This window comes from Neolamprologus brichardi, chromosome 11 (assembly GCF_056152115.1).
Source record: "Neolamprologus brichardi isolate AB-2024 chromosome 11, ASM5615211v1, whole genome shotgun sequence".
In the NCBI taxonomy this organism is placed as follows: domain Eukaryota; kingdom Metazoa; phylum Chordata; class Actinopteri; order Cichliformes; family Cichlidae; genus Neolamprologus; species Neolamprologus brichardi.
In genome coordinates, this window is record NC_142114.1 from 17843811 (window position 1) to 17865802 (window position 21992).

The following is a 21992-nucleotide window of genomic DNA, read 5'->3' on the forward strand; positions in this document are numbered from 1 at the left end:
TGAAAAATAAGGTCATCTTTATTTTATTCACATTTGAGTTCATGTAAACAGAGATTTTCATGTTCACATAAACTGAACTTGATCAGTAAACATAATTTACAATGGAAATAATGGCAAAATTACATTGATGGGTCCTTCATTTCCACACTTACGTCTGATACGAAATCATGAAAAATGTGGCAAATATATATATTGGAACATACATTGGCATCTTCAAACAAAATTAGCAAACCATCATGTATGGACAGTATGTAGCACAGGTTCAGGTTGAAGCTGTACGTCGGTCAGGTTTACGGGTCCAAATGTCGAGTCGGAGGTTTTATTTCACCAACTGAACATTAGAGATATTGGAAAGGCAAGACACATGAATGAAATTTGGAAAAAAAAAGAAAGAAAAAAAACAACCTAATGTTTCCCAAAGTTAACTGTTGAAAGAAGGAAAAAGGAGCAATTTCAATTCCCAGAGTGATCATACCCAGAGTTTTGAGCTATTGTATTGCATCTGAACATCATTTTTTTGTTTTGTAAAAGTGCTTTTGCTGAGGATAGCTGCAATCAGAAAACAGTGTAGCTGTTGGCTTCGCCATATCCAGCTTCTTTAAGGTATTGCTCAATGTCAACTGTCCCAGATGCCTTGATGACCTTGTCAGAGGCCGCCTTCTCTCCTGAAGCCAGCTTCTTGCTCACTTCAGCCAGAGTGGGTCTTTCTTGATCCTTCCACTGGCAGCAACCTTTAATGATTGTGTACCTGTGCGAAGAACAGATGAAGAAATTTATCTGACTTTTGCAGTGATTAACGAGAGGAAGTGTAGCGCTTCATGTTTGGCGTTTCTGGAGTATGCAGTGGACACTCACAGTGCGTTGGAGCAGTTAGATGGTTTTTTAAGATTTTTTCCTCGCTGATGAAACTGCAGAAGCTCATTAGCCGGGATCTCTGCAAACGGAGCTTCACCTGGACAAACACAAGAGAAATTAGTAGATACAATATAGCGTATAAATGTGAAAACTCTTTGATGCAATCCTGTGAAAAAAACCAAGTCCACCCTTACTCTTTCCATAGGAATTAAGATGGTAAGTAGCAGTCTGGGAAAAGATACCATTAATGATCTAAAAGAAGAAACTGGTGCTGTCCATCAATCTTGGAGGAATTGAAAGGCTATTTTCAAACAATTTGAAGTCCGCGATGTTACAGTGAGAAAGATTCACATGGAAAACATTCAAGACAGCTGCCAGGAGTCACTGAGGCCAGACTGTGCAATGCTCAGAGAAGCTTGTGAAGTTAATGACAGTACAATTAGAAAAAGACTGAACAAGTATGACTTGTTTGGAAGGCTTGCCAGGACAGAAGCTCTTCTCTCTGAAAAGAACACGGCAGCATGACTTAGATTTGCAAAGCTGCATTTGAAGAAACCACAAGACTTCTGGAGCAATGTCCTTTGGACAAAAGAGACTAAAGTGGAGATGTTTGGTAAAATCAAACACTGAGTTAACGGTGAAGTCCTCTGTATACCAAAGTATTCTAGAGTCAAATATGAGGCCATCAATCTGATAACTAAAACAACAGAATTGCTCAAATGACCCCAATCTGACTGAAATGCTGTGGTAAGACTTTAGAAGAGCAGTGGATAAATTAATCTGAACTGAGCAAAGTTTCATGTGACTGCATAGAAATAAGTACACAAGTGTTACTTTGCAATGTTAAAATTATAAAGGTTTGCATGACTTTCTTAGGTAACTCTATCGAATTAAATAATTTACAGATTAAGGATCAACACTGGCACAAAAATCCTTTTAAAATCCAAAATTACTGTCACACAAATGTATTGTTTTGAAAACACTGAGTCCATCTGCACACAGGAACCCAGAGTAAAGTGAGTAAAAAGTACAGAGACATGTCTAACAGCTAATTCAAATTGTTCTATTATTCAACTCTTGAAAGATGTATTCATTAATACTTTTTAAAGTTACGAGTATATTCTAAAAAGTAAGAATTGAACTTACCCAAAGTTGTCATTTCATACAATAAGATACCAAAGGACCAGCTAAAAAGGGACAGACAAAAGCAACTGATGTTACTGTCTTTCTTCCAGGAGTTTAATAACAAGCTTATAGACACATTTCATGTAGCAACATCTCTATCAGAGGATATTAAGGTAAACAAAACACCAAGACATCTTTTATACACGTGACACATAAAATTAGGCTCAAATGAGATCTAACAAGAACTCACACGTCGCTTTTCTCACTGGCAGGCCTCTTGGCTAGCACCTCTGGTGCCTGCCATTTCTTCATGCTCGGATCCTCCCTCTGCGTGGCTCCTTGGTTCTTTCGTGTATAGACTCCATGCAGGCCCCAAAGCTTGGCTGTGAACATCTTACTGATCAGTACACTACGGGCACGGATGTTTCCATGGAGAAGATCTTTACTGTGAAGGAACGCCTGATCGGGCAACATGACAGCGAAGTCAAGATTAACCAGATGAGCATGTGCAGTTCCTATAAATATTAAAAGACTGCCCTCAAGCATTAAAAAAGAGCCAATGAAAATACAGTATATTTGTATACTAACCAGTGCACTGGCCACCTGGTTTGCCATGGTAAAGATTCGTTTCTCTGTCATTTCACATGGCGGATCCCCATTGTCCTGGAAAGGCAGTCACAAAAACGTCTAAATAATTCTTCTTTTACATCTCGATTTGGAGATTTACATTTAGATTTTATCATACTTTGACTTTGATTTGTTGCTTGAAGGAGAATCAGTGTAGCACACGCTGCATCTTTGAAGCTCATTAAAAATGTATCTCCCTACCTCTCTGCATCTCCACAAGAAGCTGAGCAGGTCTCTGTTTTCCAGTTCTTCCACAACTGTAACCAGGGGAGCTCGCAGTGACACCACACCTAGGAGCTCAGGCAGGAAGGGATGTGGTCCGAGCTGGGCCAGGAAGGAAGCAAAGCCCAGGAAGTTGTGCCTTTCTGTGGCATTAGCCGAGTCTGCCAACGAGAGAAAAAGTAAATGCTGAATCTTGCACTGAAAACCAAATGAGATCTGCAAAACTCACAGACAAACCTCGGTGAAAATCATACCATTTAGCACTCGCAGTACCACATTCCTGTTTTCCATACGGGCCCTGTAGATGGACACGGAGGAGTCTGTGCGCAGGGAGAAGGTGCCAGAGAGAGGCGTGACCAGGTTGAAGGACTCTGGGAGCCTCTGGCGGGGCAGCTCTCTGGGCTGCGGCGGGAGAGTGAAAGTGGGCTTGAAAGTCTCCTGTGGCGGTGGGCTGGGATGTTGAGGGAGTGTCTCCACAGAATTGGAAAATGCTTTATTGAGGTAGGTGTGCGGGGACCGGAAGGTGGAGTAGGAATTGGGCATGTCCAAAGCAATGCTTTCATGCTCCAGAACATTGATACCTGATGGAGCTGCAGAGAGAATAGAGGCTTGTATGAAAACACAGGGAGTAAATGAGACCATAACCCAGACACTATTTCAAGTCATGTTATTTAACATTTATAAAAAAGTTGAGAAGTAGAAACATGCATGTGCTTTTGAACACATAAAATTATAGTAGTTGCTTATATAAGGATTTTTTTCAGTACTTATTAATGCACAGTATTTGTAAACTCCTTCACCTGAAGTTACATCTGCCTAACACAACATTACAATGTGTTACAAACCATTTATTAAATGTTTGTGTTTGCTTATATGAGTTAAATAAATTAAACAGTTCCAGAAAAACAATTAAAATTTGCACGTCTCACAGCAGTGAGCAAAATTAAAAGGACACAAAAGCTCAAAATATTATTATTGTATTATTTTTGTTCATTTAGATTAAATTTTATATAATGTTGTTTCATGAACAAGCAAATACAGGCCACAAATTTGACTTAAACTACCAATATCACAAAAAACATTCAATTCAATTTTATTTATGCAGCCCCAAATCACAACAACAGTCGACTTCATTCTTTTTTGTGTTCTTACCGTCAATGCCATGCAGTATCCTCCTGGTAGTGACCTTTGACTTTGGACGGATACGATCGACCTTCTCTGGGCAGAAGCGCAGCAGTAAAATGAAGACCAGAGTTATCAGAAAGCTGGCCAGCAGGAAGACGGGCACGACGATCACCTCCTGTTCGTACACTCGGATATCTGCAAACAGGGAATGTACACAAGGAAACGTCCGTCTTTAGAGTCAAAGTACTTAAAGTGGCAGATATGGTTATGCAGTCTATGCTAATATTTTTGCTCAGCTGATGTGCAGAGTTTATCTTCTATCTTCAGGCAAAGACAGAAGACGTCTCTCTAACAAGGGTTAGGCTCGTCAAGCCCCATAAATGGTCAGACCTGTTTAGTGAGCAGAAGTAGCCACGAAACTTACCACAGATAACGTCTCCAGTTTTGCACTGAAAGTCTGAAGACATCCTGTCACATATTTAAAAGAAAATAAAAAGAGATGAAGAGATGTAAGAAGCTCACACAACCAGACTTCATACTGAGGAGGTTTTTAGTGCTTTCATACACTTAAAAGTTGTCCAGATATTTTCTCAGTAGGAAAACCATTGATTTCTTTGTTATGGAGGAAGTAGTCAAATTAAAATGTATTGCCTGACAGGCCTGTTGTTTATGTATTGTAATGTGACTCTTACAGGTAATCAGTACGAGGAGGCATCTGAGCAAACAGGTAACTGAGACCAGAAATGTCAAATGTCGTATTGCTGTCTGTGAGGTATACGGAGCATTTCCCTCCGTATACCTCACAATGTCGTATTGCTGTCTGTGAGGTATACGGAGCATTTCCCTCCTGCTACAAACTAGTCATAAACATAAACTAGTTTGTAGTAGAGTTAAAGTCTAACACCTTTATTTTTGTCACGGAGGCTTTTGGACTACTTTAATCAAAGATGTATATCAGAAAAAGCCTAACAAAGCAGTCCTAATGATCTATGTCTAAATTCATAGAAGCTCATCTTCATGAGTACGCTTTTACGTCACAGCCAAGAGCTCCAAACCTGTTTACCTGCATTTTTTCATCACATTAGTTCCAGTGATGCACTACACGCCCAAAGGCCAAACATGATTGGCAAAACAGCACCGGCTCATTCACCCAGACTAAAAATAATACATTATGTCATAAAAATCACTAAAAGGCTCCAACCACACTACAGCTGCTTTCATAAAGTTAACATAGCGTGCATTAATCAGCTCACTCTTCCTACATGCTGCCACAAGGACAGGTCATGTGTTACAAACAGACAGAAGAAAAATAGGGGTCAAGGCCTTACCTCACCACCTGCAGTTTACTTTTAACAGCCAAACGAGAAATAATCAAAAGTGAAATCCTGTTACTGCGGTCAGGCACTTTTCATACATCTTCCCTGCTGAACGAGTCCGGGCTCAGCTGGGCTGTTCAGAGCTTCATTGTCTTGTTGTTCTCAGGTGATTTGTCAGGCTCAGGGGATCAATGTGCTCTCTGCTAGTCTTCGTTCAGCCTTCTGTGTTTTCTTAACTCCACCCTCACCTGCTTCACCATATCCTTCTCCTATTTACTCCTTCCTTCTTCCTCCTTTCCACCTCCCTCCTCCTCAGCGTGTGCTGATGTGCTCTACCACATTCTGTAATGTGCTTTTCCCTGAAGTACAGCAGCAACTTGTGACCCTTGCCTTCCTCGTCTTTGTGTAAGGAAACCGGTACTGTTGCTCGTTGTAATTTTGTTTCAGTCGCTGGGCCTTTGTTAAACGTGTTTGGTAGTCTTTTGCTCAGAACTGGTATAGCAAGTTCTGCCATCTCTGGAGTATTTAGTGAAAAGATTATCTTTGTCCAAAGAATTCACAGCAACCACATAACAGATTCTGTTTTGTGTTTAGTGCAAAATATTTACACCTAAAATTTTAATGTAGGGGGTGGAAGGAGAGTCTGTAACCTTCACTGTACAAAGACACGGTTACTTACAGTATATTTACAAGTAATTATTCATATGACAGCAATACTTGATGTTTACAATATTACCGTTATTGTCAAAAAAACACGTAGTTCAAGCTAAACATTAGAAATGCTGAACACACACAGACTTGTGTTACTTTACGATACACTATGTGCTCACACACCACACATTAATCGCTGGCTCTCTACTCAGTGTGTCTTTTGTCCCATCTTCAGCACTTAAACTCCCAACTGATCACAGCAGATTCTTCCTGTTAAAGGGGAGTTTATCCTTCCAACTGTTGCCAAGTGCTCGTCCGTAGGGGAGTCGCTTGATTGTAGGGGGTTTTCTCTGTTATTATAGGGTCTCTACCTTATGATTTAAAGCACTTTGAGGCGACTGTTGTTGTGATTTGGTGTTATATAATTAAAAATGAATTGAACTGAACTTTATGCATTAATCATTTGATTTTATTCAGGAGTTTAACAGCCAAGCTGCCCTGCCGTTTGAGGCGAGGCATACAATCAAAGGGGCACGGCACTGTAGACACTGTGCCAGTGCTGTCGAAGTGATTTCAGCTATTTGCACAACAGCAAGTGTGCAAAGTATTTCAGTATACTGTAGCGTCTTTCTTTCCACTTTATGTTGTGGCATCATACATTTGTGACATAACAAACATTTAATGCATTTATCCATTTCCACATCCCGTCCTTACCCAGACCAGGAAAAGAGAGGATATTTACGCCCACAACAGGTCATTAATCTCACACAAACCTAAAACAAACAAAAAGCCACATCCTCTCTAACATTAATGCCTGAATGCAGTTCAGCTGAGGGAGGATATAAAGGCCTCTGCTTGCCTGCCTGTGAAAGGGTTGAAATTCAAAACCTGCTTGCTGTGAATGATGGGTGGGAGCGATGGATTAATTAATAATGACGTAGTAGTTCTCAGAGAGGTGACAAAAATCTCATCTCGTCTTTCTAAGAACGTCTGAACTTTCCGCCAGGAAAGGTGTTTCAAACCTGTGGCACAAGGGCCAGAAACGGCCCATCAGATATTCCAGTTCAAATTACTGTAAAGTCATTAGTTGTTAATAATTTAAATGAAAAGCCTTTTTATGGTGTTGTAATTTGATGCCAGGACTACTAAACAGGAAAGAAAATATATGAGAAGTATTTTTATATTTAGACGAGATCATAAAGGCATAAAACACTTTTGCTCTGTTACAAAAGCTTTACATATGGTTTTGGTGCCTTGAAAGATACACTCTTAAATGTAAATTGTAATGTACATTTAATGAATATTGACTCGTTATTATTGTTTTTTAAATATGTTAACTATGAACATTTTAGAGGGGTGTTTTTTATGGTAAATGGCCTGCATTTGTATAGCACTTTTCTAGTCCCTAAGGACCCCAAAGTGCTTCACACTACATTCAGTCATTCACCCATTCACACACTGGCGATGACAAGCTACATTGTAGCCACAGCTGCCCTGGGGCGCACTGACAGAGGCGAGGCTATCATTACCATAGTTTTACTGCTTCAGCCCAGATTAAACTAAGATGTACGGGCTCATACACTATGACTCCTCCTGGTTTAACCAAATTAGCACTTAACAATATATTAACACTCAGGATGATATATATTTTAGATATCATCCTGAGGATGATATATTTGTCCAGGATGTACCGGCCCCCCTGCAACTCTGAATTGGTGAAGTGGAAGAAAACGGGTCAATATTTCAGTCATGAATGGAAATAATGAGCCAACTGACCAGCTGGCAGTTAGAAGACATTTAAAAATCACAAATGTCAGCACTGGCAGAGAAAAAAAAAGTATCAGCTGGGACCATGAATATTACTGTAATAATAATAATAATAATAATAAGGTTTAGTACAAGCTGCCAAAAATACTTTTCTTGTATTTCAAAGGCTTTTATTTGGCACATAATTAGCAGCACAATTGTATGATGCATTAATCACAATACTAGCAGTAGATTACATAATATGTCTTCAAAATGTGAGCACTGAGGTCTGTGAACACTGGTTGATCTTGGTAGACACACATCATGTGACCAAATCTACACCCACATTTGTTATTGTTGTTGTTATTAGGGTTTTTTATGACTAACATTAAAAAAAAAAGTCATATGTATACGCATATTTCAACAGTACCAGTTTGGAAACTTGTTTCTGCCACTGATGGAGCCTTTCACAACTTGGAAAACTGGGAATTTAATTTCAGAAAAATGAAAGATGGAAATTAATGACAAATCAAAACTGTGAGCAAATCGTCTTTAGATGAAAACAGGTTTCATTTTACAGCTTGGCAGCTGATTTGCTGGGTTGAGGTCCCAGCCATTTCTCTCCTGAAACAGAGAACAAAATGTGACTGAATAAGAAACTGACAACAATAAAAAGGAAAAGTAGCCTGGAGAGATGCGTGTCTTTCTCCAGAGTGAGTGAGTCATTTTGAAATCATAGGTGATTTACAATAAAAACAGAGAGCAACAAGTTCAAAAAATAAGTGACAATTGATTCCTTAATATCAATTCAATATTCGGCTAAAAATAATTACTAAAAGAGCCAAAAGTATGCAAAGTCTTTCACTGACTACAAGTTAAGGTGTCATTTTATTCCATTTACTTGAGCCAGTTTGATAGTAAATTTGTAGAGATGGTAGAATCGTATTCTCACCGATGCAGTGGGCCATGAGCTCAAATCTGTCAGATCCAAAGAACATCTCTGGCTTTCCATCAACATGACACACAATCATGGGGAAACCAAAAGCCTGACAAGGATTTAGGAGGAGAGATTTGGGTTATAGCTGATGGTTTGTTTGTTTTTCACTTTGCTAGATCTACAAGAGGAGCTGAAGGACAACTGACCCCATAATCAAGTGCTGCCTGTGTTGTGCTTTTAAGCTTCTCTTTGACCTGCGTTGAGGTGGACATGGCCAACAGTTCTTTTATCTCACTTTCAGACAATCCAGCTTTCACTGCTGCCTGCAAAAACACAAAAAGTCTCAAAATTAAATTGTGCTTCTTAATTTTGTTTTAAATGGAGCCAGGATGTTAAAGAGTCTGCACCTCAGACAGCGACGCAGGTTCAGTGATGTCTTTGTCTTCACTCCAGATTCTTCTCCACAGCTCACGGGACACATTCACCACCTTCTCTCCATCCTTTTCTTTTTCTTGCACTGCTGCCACAAATCGCATTGCAGCCAAGCTGCCTAGAAGAAGAAGAAAAGAGCACCTGAAACTGTCTTAATAGCTTTGCTCATTAATAATGTAGTACTTTACCAAAAACCTGTTACCAATCCTTACACTTACATTATTTCTTGTCAGGCTGCTGGAAGCATCCACAAGGCTAGCTCTGTGTATATCAAACCGGATGATCTGCAAGCCAAAGCAACCACCTCCACTGCAGTTTTGTTCTAGCCGTCTTTCAGCTCATTGACTCAGATTTACATGACGACTCTAAACATTTGATTTGCTGTCCTTTATCTCACCTTTAGTTTCATCAGACAATAATTTCTGGATAAAAACGCTCAGATGAGCGGACCACGCTACCTGCACAGCAACAGACTGTAGCTAAAGATGGCAACTAACAGGTCAACAAAGGCAAACATCAGCAAACAGATTTTTAAAGAGTCAATATTGGACTTTCATTCATATCAAATGCATGATACTGTTGCTGTGTATTTGCAAAAAGTGCTAACACGCATCTGTTACCTGAACCACTATTGACAAAATCATGAGATGTCACATCTCAAGCCTAATATCTGAGTAAATCTCTTAATCTGCAGTTCTTTATTCGATCTCTGGTGAAAATCATTAAAAAAATTTGAAGGAGGGTTTCTTATGAACCATACAATAGTATCTGGAATTGTTGGCTCTCTATAGAAAGGGAAGTAAACTTTCTTAGGTACACACATTCATTGCAAATATCGATTCAGCCAATCACATGGCAGAAAGTCAATGCATTTAGACACGTGGACATGATTAAGGCAACTTGCTGAAGTTCACACTGAGCATTTGAATAGGGAAGTAAGGTGATTTAAGTGACTTAAAACGTGGCATGGTTTTTGGTCCCAGACTGGTCTGAGTATTTCACAAACTGCTGATCTTCTGGGATTTACAGAGAATGGTCCAAAAACGAGAAAATATGACAGCGGTAGTTCTCTGGGGGGAAATATCTTCTTGCTGCCAGAGCTGGTTTCGTCTGGTTTCTTGAAATGTCATCAGACATCATCCAATAGAGCACATTTAAGATGTTGTGTAACTGGAGACTCGCATCATGGATGTGCAGCAGCTGTGTGATCAACATGGACCAAAATCTTTGAGGAATTCTTATGAATTAAGGCAGTTCTCAAAGCAAACGCGGGTGAGGTGTAGCTAATAAAGTGTCAAGTGTATATTGTGTTGTGCTTACAGCTTGTTTTGCCACAGCCAAGTGTTTTGAAGTATTAAATTAAATTTGCTTTGTGTTGCTTTAACACCATGTCACAAGTCATGACTATGACATTATCAAGTTAAGAATAGTAGAGTTTTCCCATATCTGAAGATAATCTGTTTTAGTTGCATGTTTCCCCCCCCCTTAAAAAAAACAATAAAAAGTAGTAGGCACTTATGTTTTTCTTTAAATGTGGAACTTCTGTCAAAATCAAGTACCATTGCTTTAGTTAAAATGTCTTTAGGGGTCAAATAGCTTGGGGTCTAATAGTCTAATCAATAGACATTATAGAACTGATTCTGCTTGTACCTTTCTCGAACATGGCCTCAAAGGGGTCAGCAGGCGACTGCAAGGGGACATTGAAGTATCCTGCCAAGCGGTTGAGATCTTTTGTCATGTACATGAACTTGTTAGGAACCAAACCAGGAGGCTTGTTGCCTGTCAAGAAAGAGAAATGTGAGAGCAAACAGAGTCAGTGCGCACCCGGATTTGACCGTGCAGCGTGTCCTGCAGCAGGTTAACAGGTGCCTGACTGATCTTTACTGACCCGCTCCGTGCATGATGCCACCCAGAAACGCAGGGCGCAGTTTGAGGTCGATGTTCCAAACGTTTCTGTAGCGGCACATAACCTGCAAACACATGAGATATTTGCGCATCTCCTAAACAAACCGATCTGATGCTGTGGTGCACACCAAGACGGCACAAACCTCGAAACCAAGCCATGAATACGGAGAAACTACATCGTAGAACAACTCCACAACTTTTCTGGAGGTCATCCTGGGGTCAGCAGCCGCTCTTTCAGTTGTTAGCGAGAGCTTTAAATGAAGAGCAAAAAAACCCGTAACGGCAGCGTGTGAATAATTCACAAGGAGTGAGTTTAGTTTTTGGAGGCAGCCTCTGAGCAATGTTCACTGTAACAAAGTTCAACTAACCTGAAGCAGAGCTGCCCGGGCTTAGCAGAAATAAAACTGATCGCAGCAAAGACCGCGAGCAGAAACCACTCGTTATTTTTAACAGTTGGCTACAACCGATGCTATATTAAATGGTGTAAAGACGGAGTTAAAAAACGATAGCAGGAGTTAGCCTGAGCTAGATAAATAACGAAAAAGCTCAGTAGCAGTGTCTGACCACAAGGGGGACCAAAATGATTTCGCCTACCTGCTCTAAAAGCTACAAATCAGGTGGTACAGAACAGCCAAGAGCCTTCCGCACGGGCTTCTTCTTCTTGAATGCCAGCAGGCAAGACAGCCTACATGTGCATTACTGCAACCTACCGACTTCGAGCAGTAGTTCACTCTCTGATAACCCTAAAGACAACCATGATGATTACAAACCTAAGCGCCAAAGCACGGGTGTGAAACATAAGGCTCGGGGGCCTGGCAAAGACTCCAAACCGGCCGATTGTACTGCTTTAGAAAATCTGAAGGAGGACATACATTTTTGACTTTTTTTGTATTTTCACAAGTTTTACACCTTTTCCTACTGATAAACACCTCTTCCATAGCTATTCATGCGACAACAAAGGAATAAGGTAATAGATATTTAATAAATGACAGAAAAGTGCCAGTTTTCCACTATCTAATATATATCTACTATAAAAATGTCCGGGTTTTTTGTTTTGTTTTTTTTTGCTATGAATAAACTTTGTCTTTTATAATTAAAAAAACGTCTAATTACAGAACTTTACAGACGGGCAGTTTAAGCCAAAAAAGTCATGATGACAGTTCATTTACTGCAGCAGCATTTCTTTACTATTTAGAAGAAATGAGGGTTAGTGTTGAAAACGCACTTTTTACTTATATTCTGATTTATAATGGATTGAATATATAGTTAAACTTCTTTACACTGACAGCAAGGGGAATTTCACACGTCCAGCTCACTCAAGATCAAAGTGGGCTGTATGTGGCCCACAATATAAAACGAGTTTTACATCACTGAATTAAAGCATAAGCATGTAATAGTTATGCCATATAGTGCACTATAGCTGAAATACTTTTTTTTACTTATGCATAAAAATGAGTATTTTCTGCATATGTAAGAGATCTGAATACTTCCTGTACTGCTAATCTTGCATCTCATCACATATTCTTCTTTCTGGCTGAGTACAGCGCGTGCATACACTAAGTGATGACCTATTTAGTGCAGTTTTATTTGACGGACTCTTGCATATCTTATTCGAATCAAACAATCTTATATATTATGCAGTAACGGTTCACCTCCTTCTGCCTCCTTACCTGCATCATCACTCCAGGACAGAACAGCACGTCCCTTTATTTTGTTGCTTCATTTCATTGTTATTCCAGTGTTCTTGCCACACTTTGTTAAAATCAGTTTAGAAACCCTTTTTTGTGCATGTGTTGCTTTTATCCACAACCACCACAGTCAAGTGACGATTTGGTGTGAGCGGTCCACCTCCTACACACATGAATCACACACAGGTTTTTGAGGTTTTACTCTCTCACATCATTACAAAATTTAAGTTAATCTGTAGTCACTGTAGTCACATAGTATACAAATATTATTACTGTCTTGTTTATCAATTTTTTTTACAATATTTAAAAGGTTGGTGCTATCCAGATGCTGTATTTGTGCTTTATGTTGGTTGATTTGTATATTTAAGACATCAAAAATAACCAAGGATTTTGCCCAGTTTAGGTTTTGTATGGTTTTTCTGTTCAAGCTGTTTTTGAGTTCACATTTTGTCTCCGGAGTCTGCACTGTGGGTCCTCCAGACCTGCACACAGCCAACACCTGACAATAGTAACTGATTTTTCAAATTATGTTTTATTGGTCTTTAAAACAAACCATTTATTTTCTACATTTTATGTTCAGTTTTAATTTAATTCATTATATCGTGTTGCCTTCCTGCAAATTCAGTCTCTGGCATAAACCTGATATTGTCTTATCATTTAAACTCTTGTCATCTGTTTTAAGTCAAAACATTTAAATTTAACGATTCTCATGAATCTAGAATATCACTCCTATAACAGTCATATAATTATATTTTATGCATTCAGAACTATTTACTTTTACAGTCTATTTACATACAGGTCATCCACCAGGATTTTAAAGTCTAACCATACAGGCCAGCAATGTCTATATTCATGTCTAAAATCTACAAGTACGTTTTTGCTTTTATATCTCCTCTTGAGGACTTGTTTGATCTTTGAGTTCAGCTGCCCCCAAACTGTCAGTGGGAGCAGGCAGAGGTCCTGAAGATTTGTCACTAAAAAGAACAAAAAGTGATTTGTTTTACTTCCTCAGCTCATACACAATTGAACATTTGAATTTTTTAGAATATTTTTATGAGTCTCACCTATCTCCATCTTTCTCTGTCTGTCAAGGAAGGTAGAGGAGAACATCAGTGCATTTAGTATGAATAATCTTATGACTTTATTCAAACAGTTTCCATTGCACAGCAAGCTTTTTCTTTCTTTTTTTCTTTTTTACCTTAGCCTTCTGCGATGTGCTGCTAGCATTCTTCCTGGGGACCCCCAGATTCTCAAAAGAATGGCTCCGCACTCTGATGGCTCTCTGGTACAGGAGACAGAGGTAAGATGCTTAGAGTTAAAATTGTAAATTCAAACATGCAAGTATTTCAGAGAAATACAAACATTCACCTTAAAGTTTTCAATAAATCCCCCACTTCCTTCAGATGGCCCCCGCAGGCCCTCTGAAGTGGGGACAGCAATCAGTGATTGATCCCCCATCATGCACTGGGAACGGGTGAAGAGTTCAGCCTGCAAGTTCTCAAGGAGTGATGAACGAGTGCGGAGCTTTGTAAGAGTGAAGGAGGGGAAAATGAAAAGGGCAGAGGTCAAAGTCAGAAGAATAAAAAACACAGATATTCAATAATGAAGCGCATTAGGGAAAAGTGTTCCTCCATCTACCTCCAGTCTGCTGAACTGCTCAGCCTTATAGCAGGATATCTCAGCGTTAATGAGTTTAGCCAGCAGAAACTCTCTGAACTTTGAATGCTAAAGGAAGGACAAAGGAAGACAAACCTTGTGAGATATTTCACACACTGATTATACTGAGCTCCCTTAAATAAAGGACTGACACAGAGAGCAGGTGGAGCAGAAGCAACCTTTCACTAATTAAATCAAGGTGTGTTCGCATTCAAGCAGTCTGAATGGTCAGTGACGTCCAAAGGAGCAAAGCAAGGCAAGACAAAGGTTAGACTGACATGTTAAGCTGTGTCTTTTTAGAGCACATATTTAGACCCGTAAGAAAGGTGCAGGAGTTACTAGTAACACAAGCTCTGTTTTAGTGTCTCAATAAGCCATGACAGTGTGGCAATGAACCACAAAATACCAGAATTCTGAAACCACTTTCAGCCATCATTTTACTATTTACACCTGTGCCCACTGTGATGAGTCAAACTGACATGTCTCCAGTGAAGAAGGTTTGTCCACTAGAGCCCTAGTCTGGAGAGCAAGTATACACTTTAGGGCCACTTTGCCACTGCCAGGTTGGACCTCCATGTTTTGAACTAGTGGTTATTGAGTTACTGCTGCCTTCATATCAGCTCAATCAGCCTGAATTGTTGATACAAGGATGAACTCTTCTTAACTTTTTCATGCGTCACAAATTGTTGTAGATCTTTTGGCCACTTACTCTCAACTTACGTAGCATGACTCCTATTTCTAAATATCTTGTGAGACCTCAAATTTTTAAGTAAATCTTTTCATAGCATGCAATGGGCCCCTCAGTACCAAGCAAGTAGGAAAAAAATTAGGAAGATTTCATTTCTGTAGCAAGCTCTGCCATCCGGAGATGAAGCAACCACACCATCTCTGTAGGGCTACAAAAGCTATTAAACACTTGACGTCCACTGACATTTCTGGGAGAAAATCACAGTGGACATCAAATGAATATTACTGACAAAGCAAATAAAGTACAATATACCTAAAAAAAATATATGAATTGGCTACAGCTGTTACATTAAAGAATAAATAAACACATAAACAAAGTATACTGACACAGAAAGCTCTGTTTTTTCTTACATCTGTAAAGACAGGGGGATCTGGAAGCACTGGACCAAAGGGAGGAACATCTTCTCTTGCCGTGACAGACACCTGCAGAAGGCAAAAATGGCAGAGATTAACAGAGATTGTTGCATGATGTCAGTTTATCACAGATATATTTGAATCAACAGCTAGTCTCATCAGCTGGTTTTCAAACTGCCAGGGCATTTGCCCCTGACTGCCACCCAGCAGTCATTAAACCTGTACTCTACAGTGCCTCCTGCAGGTGGTCAGCCAGCCCATGTTGCCTGTTCAGGCTGTGTCTGAGTGTCGGAGTGGGCCCTGTGGGATAAAGCCTGGTCATCAGGCTAGCTCCTTTGAGCTTCCTCCCAAGGTACATAGTATTCTGGTACCTGATGATTTTTTCTTCATCAGGGTTGTGTAAAATGCTCTTTGTCTGGTTCCCCAACAAGAAAAAAATTCCCTAGAAAGACTCAGTCAGGATCAAAAGCTCCTAACAAATATAGCCCAGTCGTTCAGTCGTTCAGGACGGATTGAAAGCAGCAATGCTGTTCTTCCGCACTGAGGTGGTCAAGGCATCTAATTTGGATACCTCCCTTCAGTGTACCTCTGGATGAGAGGGAGGTCTGGAATTCTCTGGTTAGGGTACAGCTCCAACAACACAGCCCAGATGAGTGGGACAAAATGGATGGATGAATGGATATTTGTATCTATATGGCAGCATATAAGTAACAACAATGGCTTTGCAAAAATGTCAGTGTTAATGCTGTAAGACACCAGCACTACCACACAACCACTACATCACCGGGCCACCCAGCTGCTATATTCCTTTACAAATATTCAATTTGCATTGATGGGGATGTATTTTGCCCACTTACCTGATATGCTGCTCCACCTGTTTCCTCTTGCTTCTGAATCCTCCGCACGACAATAAAACAGTGAAGGAAGTGAGACTTGATAACATCAGACAGAAAGGGGGTTTGGCCCTCCTGGCAGACCAAAGCTACGATGTCATTACCGATGTGCCTTTTTCTTTGTAGCTGTGCAGGGTGATGAGAAAAATGTTGGTTAGTGTCTAACAAAAAGTTGATTCATCCCTCCCCACATAAACCTAACTACACATAATATCCTCAGAGAGACTCTCCTGTGAATCATCAGCACAAACAGACTGAGGATGATGCGATTGATGACCTGCTGTGGGTCACCCTCTGTGTAAGGCAGTTTAGTTGCGACATGAAACATGATTTCTCTCCCACGAAAGGAAGTGTAGACTGCTTCACTTCCTGTCTGACCATGACACACATCCAGTCCTCCTCTAAAGCTGAGAAAAAGAGCGAGGAGAGAAGAAACCATGTGATTTTCCACATTTCTTGTGTCACTTCTTCACATTGTCAGCATACTTTACCCCGTGAATCCTTGCAGCTGAACCGTCTCTCCCAGAATAGACAGGAACTCTTTAAACTCCTCACTTTCCTCATTGTTACCCAGTATGTCTTCCTCAGTGAGCTACAGAGAAATGGATTTCTCTGAGAGGGATTGGTTATGATATGGTGCCATATTTTAGCCATTTTTATAAAAAATGCATGGCATTTTGAAGTAAAGCATCAGTTCTTACCTGCCTGTCCTTTTGGCACAAAACACCAAACTTGAAATTAGGAGAAACTCTGTGTTCATCAAATGTGGTTATAAGTTCTGGAGCCTGAGAGAGGAAGAAGAGAGAGTTGAAGAGCGAAGAGCTTCACAGAAAACATGCTGACATGTCACAGTAGGAAAGGCACAGGGAGAAAAACCACATCAGGTTCTTTGTATTACCTTTCTGCTCACTGTCACACTGTTTGGGACACCCGTTTGTGTTTAACTGAGCCATTCTTATTGTTTTTGGTGACACCTGTGGCATTCCTTCTGTGACGTATGTGAAATATGTGTCAATTTTTCAAGTCATTTCAGAGCATATTACCTTCAGGTAGCAGACCACGTCAAACTTTGAGGCAGTCACTCGGTCACAAAGCATCTAGAAAGAATGTGAGGAATAATTACAAGCGCTTGTCACGTATTCAGTGCTTGAAAGTGAGAACATTTATTCATGTACTGAGGTTTGATTTTGGAGTACCTTGAGCATTTCTTTTGGTTTATTTCTCCGTTTTCTACTGAAACAATACTTTTTACTCTGCTGCATTTTTTTTTACATATATATTACTCTTTTAGAAAAACTGCAAGATTAAAAAGTGCTACAGTCACCATCTGCAGTACTGCAAAAAGTGCTCAGTAGCTCGTAGAACCACATTAGCAGCAGCAACTTGATGTGATTTGAAGTTTCTGTATGACTTTATCAGACTCTCACTTCATTGCTTCAGTTCTTGGATGCTTGGAGACATTCCTTTACGCACAGCTCTCTTTAACTCCCACAACAGCATTTCATTAGTTTGAAATCTAGACTTTGGACTGGGCCACTGAAACACCTTTATTCTTTTTTTTCTGTCTCAGGTTTGCTGCTTTGTTTGAAATGATTGTCTTGTTGCATGGCTCTGCAGTAGCTTTAACTGGCCAACCAGACAGATGGCCGCCCGTTTGATTCTCCTTTACATACAGAGGGGTTCATTGTCAACTTAATCACTGCATGAAGCTGCAAAACAAGCAAAACTATTACCCCACCGCCACTGTGCTTAACAGTGTGCATGAGGTGTTTTAGGTAATATGTTGTGTTTGGATTCTGCCAAACATTGGACTGTACACTGTGATCAAATATCTTCATTTTCGTCTCATCGGTCCAGAAGATATTGTTCCACAAATCTTGTGATTTACACAGCTGTAGCTTTGCAAACCTAAGTCATGCTGTTATGTTCATTTTAGAGAGAAGAGGCTTTCTCCTGGCAATGCTTCAAATGAACCATACTTGTTCAGTCATTATCTAATTGTGCTGTCATGAACCTTAACAGTTGATGTGCTAACTGAGGGCTGCAGAGTTTGAGCTATAACTCTTGGGTTTTTTTCTACAAGCATTGCACAATCTGACCTTGGGGTGAATTTGCTGGCATGTCCATTACTGGAACAGTGTGTAATTGTGTTAACACACACACCTGAAAACTGCCAGAAGTTATGGTTTTATGGTGGAAGTCAGACTTGCGGATGTTTGTTTTAGCATCTAGCTGCTACTTACTGTCTTAATTCCTATGGAAGCATTGAGGGTGTGCTTAATTTTTCACAGAACAACATAGAGTCCAGTAAAAACTTTATTTTTCACATAAGTACGGCAATAAACAGTCTATAAAGTAGTTAGCCTTAGCCGCTCATCGTTTAGCTATTATGATGTCAGTGCATCCATAAAAATAATCAAACACATATGTAAGCTTTTAAGTACTTTAAATACACAGAATGTGCACAATTAATGCTTTTACTTGAAATAATAGTTTTTCATTTGTGGTTACTATTTTGCCAAATAGAAATATAGGTATGATACAGTAAGAAGTTTGATACCTTTGCTAATTCAACTGCAGATGGCAGGGTGGGGAAAAGAGACACAGAGAAGACTCCATGCAGAGAACACTCCTTCATCCTGTGAGACATAAAGCACAATCATTATGTCTTCTTTTCTGTGATGCAGTTTCTTGTAATAATCGATCAACCACGCTCTACATATAAACTATAACAAAGACACCTTAAAGATTCCTTTCAGAGATACTTTAAGATCTTTTGTGATGCACAGCATGCACACGGGAAGTTTTAAATGACCTTGTTACGCTTGTAAAAGTTGCATATTAAACCAGGATTGATTTCTAAAATGAAATTCTGCTTGTACCATGACACCTTCACATCAGATTTAAGTCAGATAAATATTCCTCTTTCAGCATATGAATCTGAAAGTTTACACAATAACCCTAGGAGAAAGACATTTTGGAGCTGAGGGGGCACTTACAGAGAAGCACAATTTTCTGTTAAACATTTTTGGCTGCATTGTAGCTTAGAATAAAAGATGTCTCACAGTAAGCCAAAATAGCCAAAGATCTCCACCTTAGAATCACCCTGAGCCTATTCTCCTCTTCCTCCAAACACACAGAGAGAACCAGCGAGCCCAAAGTTGGATCCACTGCTGTGAAAGAGTGATGGTACTGCGTGGCAAAAGGGTCAAAAACATTAATATCAGTGCAGAAAGAATATTCCTATAGATTTCACAGTTAAAGTCTACTTACTCGTGAGCGGAAGAACTCGTGATAGATTTTGGCCTCACCATCTCTCTCCATGATGTCATAGCTCTCTGGGTCAATGGCATAATGGGAAGAGGTGGGACTCACATCTACCAGTCTGTCCAGAGGGGGGTCTATCCAGTAGCCTCCCAGTTTCGAAGGAAGGATAAGCGGCAGCTCTCTCCCAGTTGTAGAAAGTGGAGACTGATAGACACAAAAAAGAAGAATCTGATTGGGCTGATGTTTGTTTGGGGAAACACCTGTTATCATCAGTACAGAGCCTGAGTCACTTTTTTATTATTACTATCAAGTAGAGAAACCTTGAGAGGAAGGGGGAATTCACACCGTTGCTCATCGATCCTGCTGCCCTGATGGACAAGAGCTTTAGTGATTACAAACATCTGCTGCTCAGGCGTTGATGGATGCACACACTGCACAAAATGATTGACACTGTAACTCACCTGCAGCTTCTCAATGATTTCAAACAGCTCTGATTCCTAACATTAAAAAAAAAGAAGAAGGTGAAATTCAAGTAGAGAGAAAGGAAAGCAGAAGCACGGGTGAGGAAGAGGAACACGACTCATATTTCAGTCTTTCTCTAAACGGACTTCTAGAAATGTAGAACATGGATATTCATCCCTTAGAGTGAATTAAAATTAAAGCGAGAAAGTACACACTAAAAATGATAAGGATGTCACCTTCTGGTTGCTGCTGGAAGAACGGAAAGGCTTGCGCTCACTGGTAGGAGAATCCAGGGTGTCCAGACTTTTGTCCTGCACGAATTCAGGTCTGCAGCAACAGGTTGGTTTACACAGCAAGACAGCACAGTTAGTAACTCCTTACATTATACAGGAAAGGTTAACATGTTAACTCAAAAAAGCTGCAGCAGAGAGGAAAATAAAGCCTCACCCCGTCTCATCCCCACATGTGAATCTATCCACACTGTAAACAAGGAAGTAAGAGCTTTTCAGCAACTTCTGCATAAACAGACAAGATGACTTAAATCTAAAAGAAGTGCCGTTTGTTCAGGTTGTGCCGCTGCTCCAAGGACTTGTTTTGTGCACAATGCCAGTCCTAATTTAAGACTAACAGTGTCTTTACTTACCTGCCATATGCCCCAAAAGTGAAACTTCTCTTTCTAGAGTAGGACATATCATTCCTCTTTTCTCTCTCCATGCCTTTGGTGTCACTGTGAATGTTTGTACATGCCAGTTTGGTGCTGAGTCAATCAGGGCTGGCTAAGGTTGAATTAATTCACTCTATCATTCTGTCACTCCTCTTCCTCCTCCTCTGCCCCCTGCCATTCACTCATTTAAGCTTCCCTTTCCTGCCTCTGTCCTGCTGTCAGCCAGACAGGCAGCATTAACCCGCTCGTGGTCACAGGTGCAGCCGCCGCCGCCGCTAACTGTAAGATGGACACGGTCAGGTGCTCCACGCTGCTTCGCGCTATCGATCCCGAGTGAACGCTTGTGGTGGTTTCACAGACCGGCTGAGCTTAAAGATAGGCGTGTAAATAAATAAAGAAATGAGTGAGACATTTTCTCCCGGACCTGCTACCCTTTGAGTCAGTGAGAATCATCAATTATTGACAGGTCACACAGTGAGGGTGAGGAGATAGACAGCAGGGGAGGTTGAAGGAGGGAGTGACAGAGAGAGAGAGGGATGGAAAAGGAAGTAAGAATGCGAGAAAAACAGAAAGGCAGGAATACATGCAATGCAAAGCACTCACCTGTTGGTTCTAATGCATTAATGGTTGCTGTCTGTCTCTGTGTTTGTCATAATGTGTGTGTAACTCTGATACCTTATTGTAAAATACACCCAGTAAGAATAAATTGTGTCAGAAATGTTCCTCCATTGGTTTTATGTGATTTGTCATATTTTATTCATTAAAATGATTTATTTAGTATGGTTTTGTTGCACTAATTATTTTCGTATTTACAGTTATTTTAGTTCATGGTTCTCAACGTTGGTGCTTGTAAGATTATTACTGAACTGGGAAAGAAGAAAAGAAACCTCTGGTACAACAATTTGGATTCAAAATTGTAAACTTTATTCTGAGTATTGCTTTTTCATGAGCAGATGGACCAACTTTCTAAATTTCAATCACCAGCTCAAATAAAGCTATGACATTTAAGTGAAATATCTCTTTGAAGGAACTGCAATGGCAAACATTAAAGAATAATTTAAAAAGGAAAACAGGTGGCTTCCTTTCGCACACAAACTTTGCAATGTATACAAGAATGCTCTGTTTAAAATGTCAATTTTATATATTTAAACAGCTAAACAGATAGGTTTAGCTATCAAGTAATCATAGTGGAGTAAAAAGCATAGAGTACTCAAGTATAAGGGATATGACTGACAGAAAAAGATGCACCTCCACTGAACTGGACAGTTCTGAAGCTGTGGTGGAAGTCACTGAGCAAACTGTTATCAATCATGACCACCT

The 21992-nt window shown here is 40.0% G+C and overlaps 3 protein-coding genes across 5 annotated transcripts; all 3 read right to left on the reverse strand.

The window, feature by feature from the left end:
* Positions 1-90: 90 nt before the first annotated feature.
* Positions 91-5622, reverse strand: styk1b (STY kinase 1b). Its single transcript, XM_006802908.3, has 10 exons — positions 5283-5622; positions 4379-4422; positions 3982-4149; positions 3084-3419; positions 2809-2990; positions 2569-2643; positions 2231-2439; positions 2002-2042; positions 856-952; positions 91-748 (listed from the first exon to the last, which is right to left on the reverse strand). Exons 2-10 carry the CDS (start codon positions 4419-4421, stop codon positions 556-558), a joined length of 1344 nt encoding a protein of 447 aa, XP_006802971.1. The 5' UTR covers position 4422; positions 5283-5622; the 3' UTR covers positions 91-555.
* A 2211-nt stretch (positions 5623-7833) lies between these two features.
* Positions 7834-11614, reverse strand: LOC102797097 (glutathione S-transferase kappa 1-like). Of its 2 annotated transcripts, none has more exons than XM_006802907.3 (8): positions 11536-11614; positions 11085-11192; positions 10925-11006; positions 10687-10815; positions 9012-9154; positions 8811-8927; positions 8620-8713; positions 7834-8291 (listed from the first exon to the last, which is right to left on the reverse strand). In XM_006802907.3, exons 2-8 carry the CDS (start codon positions 11151-11153, stop codon positions 8242-8244), a joined length of 684 nt encoding a protein of 227 aa, XP_006802970.2. In that variant the 5' UTR covers positions 11154-11192; positions 11536-11614; the 3' UTR covers positions 7834-8241. The 2 variants fall into 2 exon arrangements, with proteins under 2 accessions (XP_006802970.2, XP_006802969.2); XM_006802906.2 differs by lacking the exon at positions 11536-11614 and adding an exon at positions 11310-11526.
* A 1861-nt stretch (positions 11615-13475) lies between these two features.
* On the reverse strand, positions 13476-20755 carry rap1gapl (RAP1 GTPase activating protein-like). 2 transcript variants are annotated; one of them, XM_006802905.3, is made up of 19 exons: positions 20652-20755; positions 20456-20488; positions 20245-20335; positions 20008-20043; positions 19867-19914; positions 19553-19750; positions 19374-19471; positions 18840-18918; positions 17323-17376; positions 16981-17064; positions 16771-16871; positions 16557-16686; positions 16244-16405; positions 15384-15455; positions 14268-14354; positions 13998-14153; positions 13828-13911; positions 13694-13713; positions 13476-13603 (listed from the first exon to the last, which is right to left on the reverse strand). In XM_006802905.3, exons 1-19 carry the CDS (start codon positions 20720-20722, stop codon positions 13513-13515), a joined length of 1695 nt encoding a protein of 564 aa, XP_006802968.1. In that variant the 5' UTR covers positions 20723-20755; the 3' UTR covers positions 13476-13512. The 2 variants fall into 2 exon arrangements, with proteins under 2 accessions (XP_006802968.1, XP_087703909.1); XM_087847783.1 differs by having other exon boundaries at positions 19867-20043.
* Between the last annotated feature and the right edge of the window lie 1237 nt (positions 20756-21992).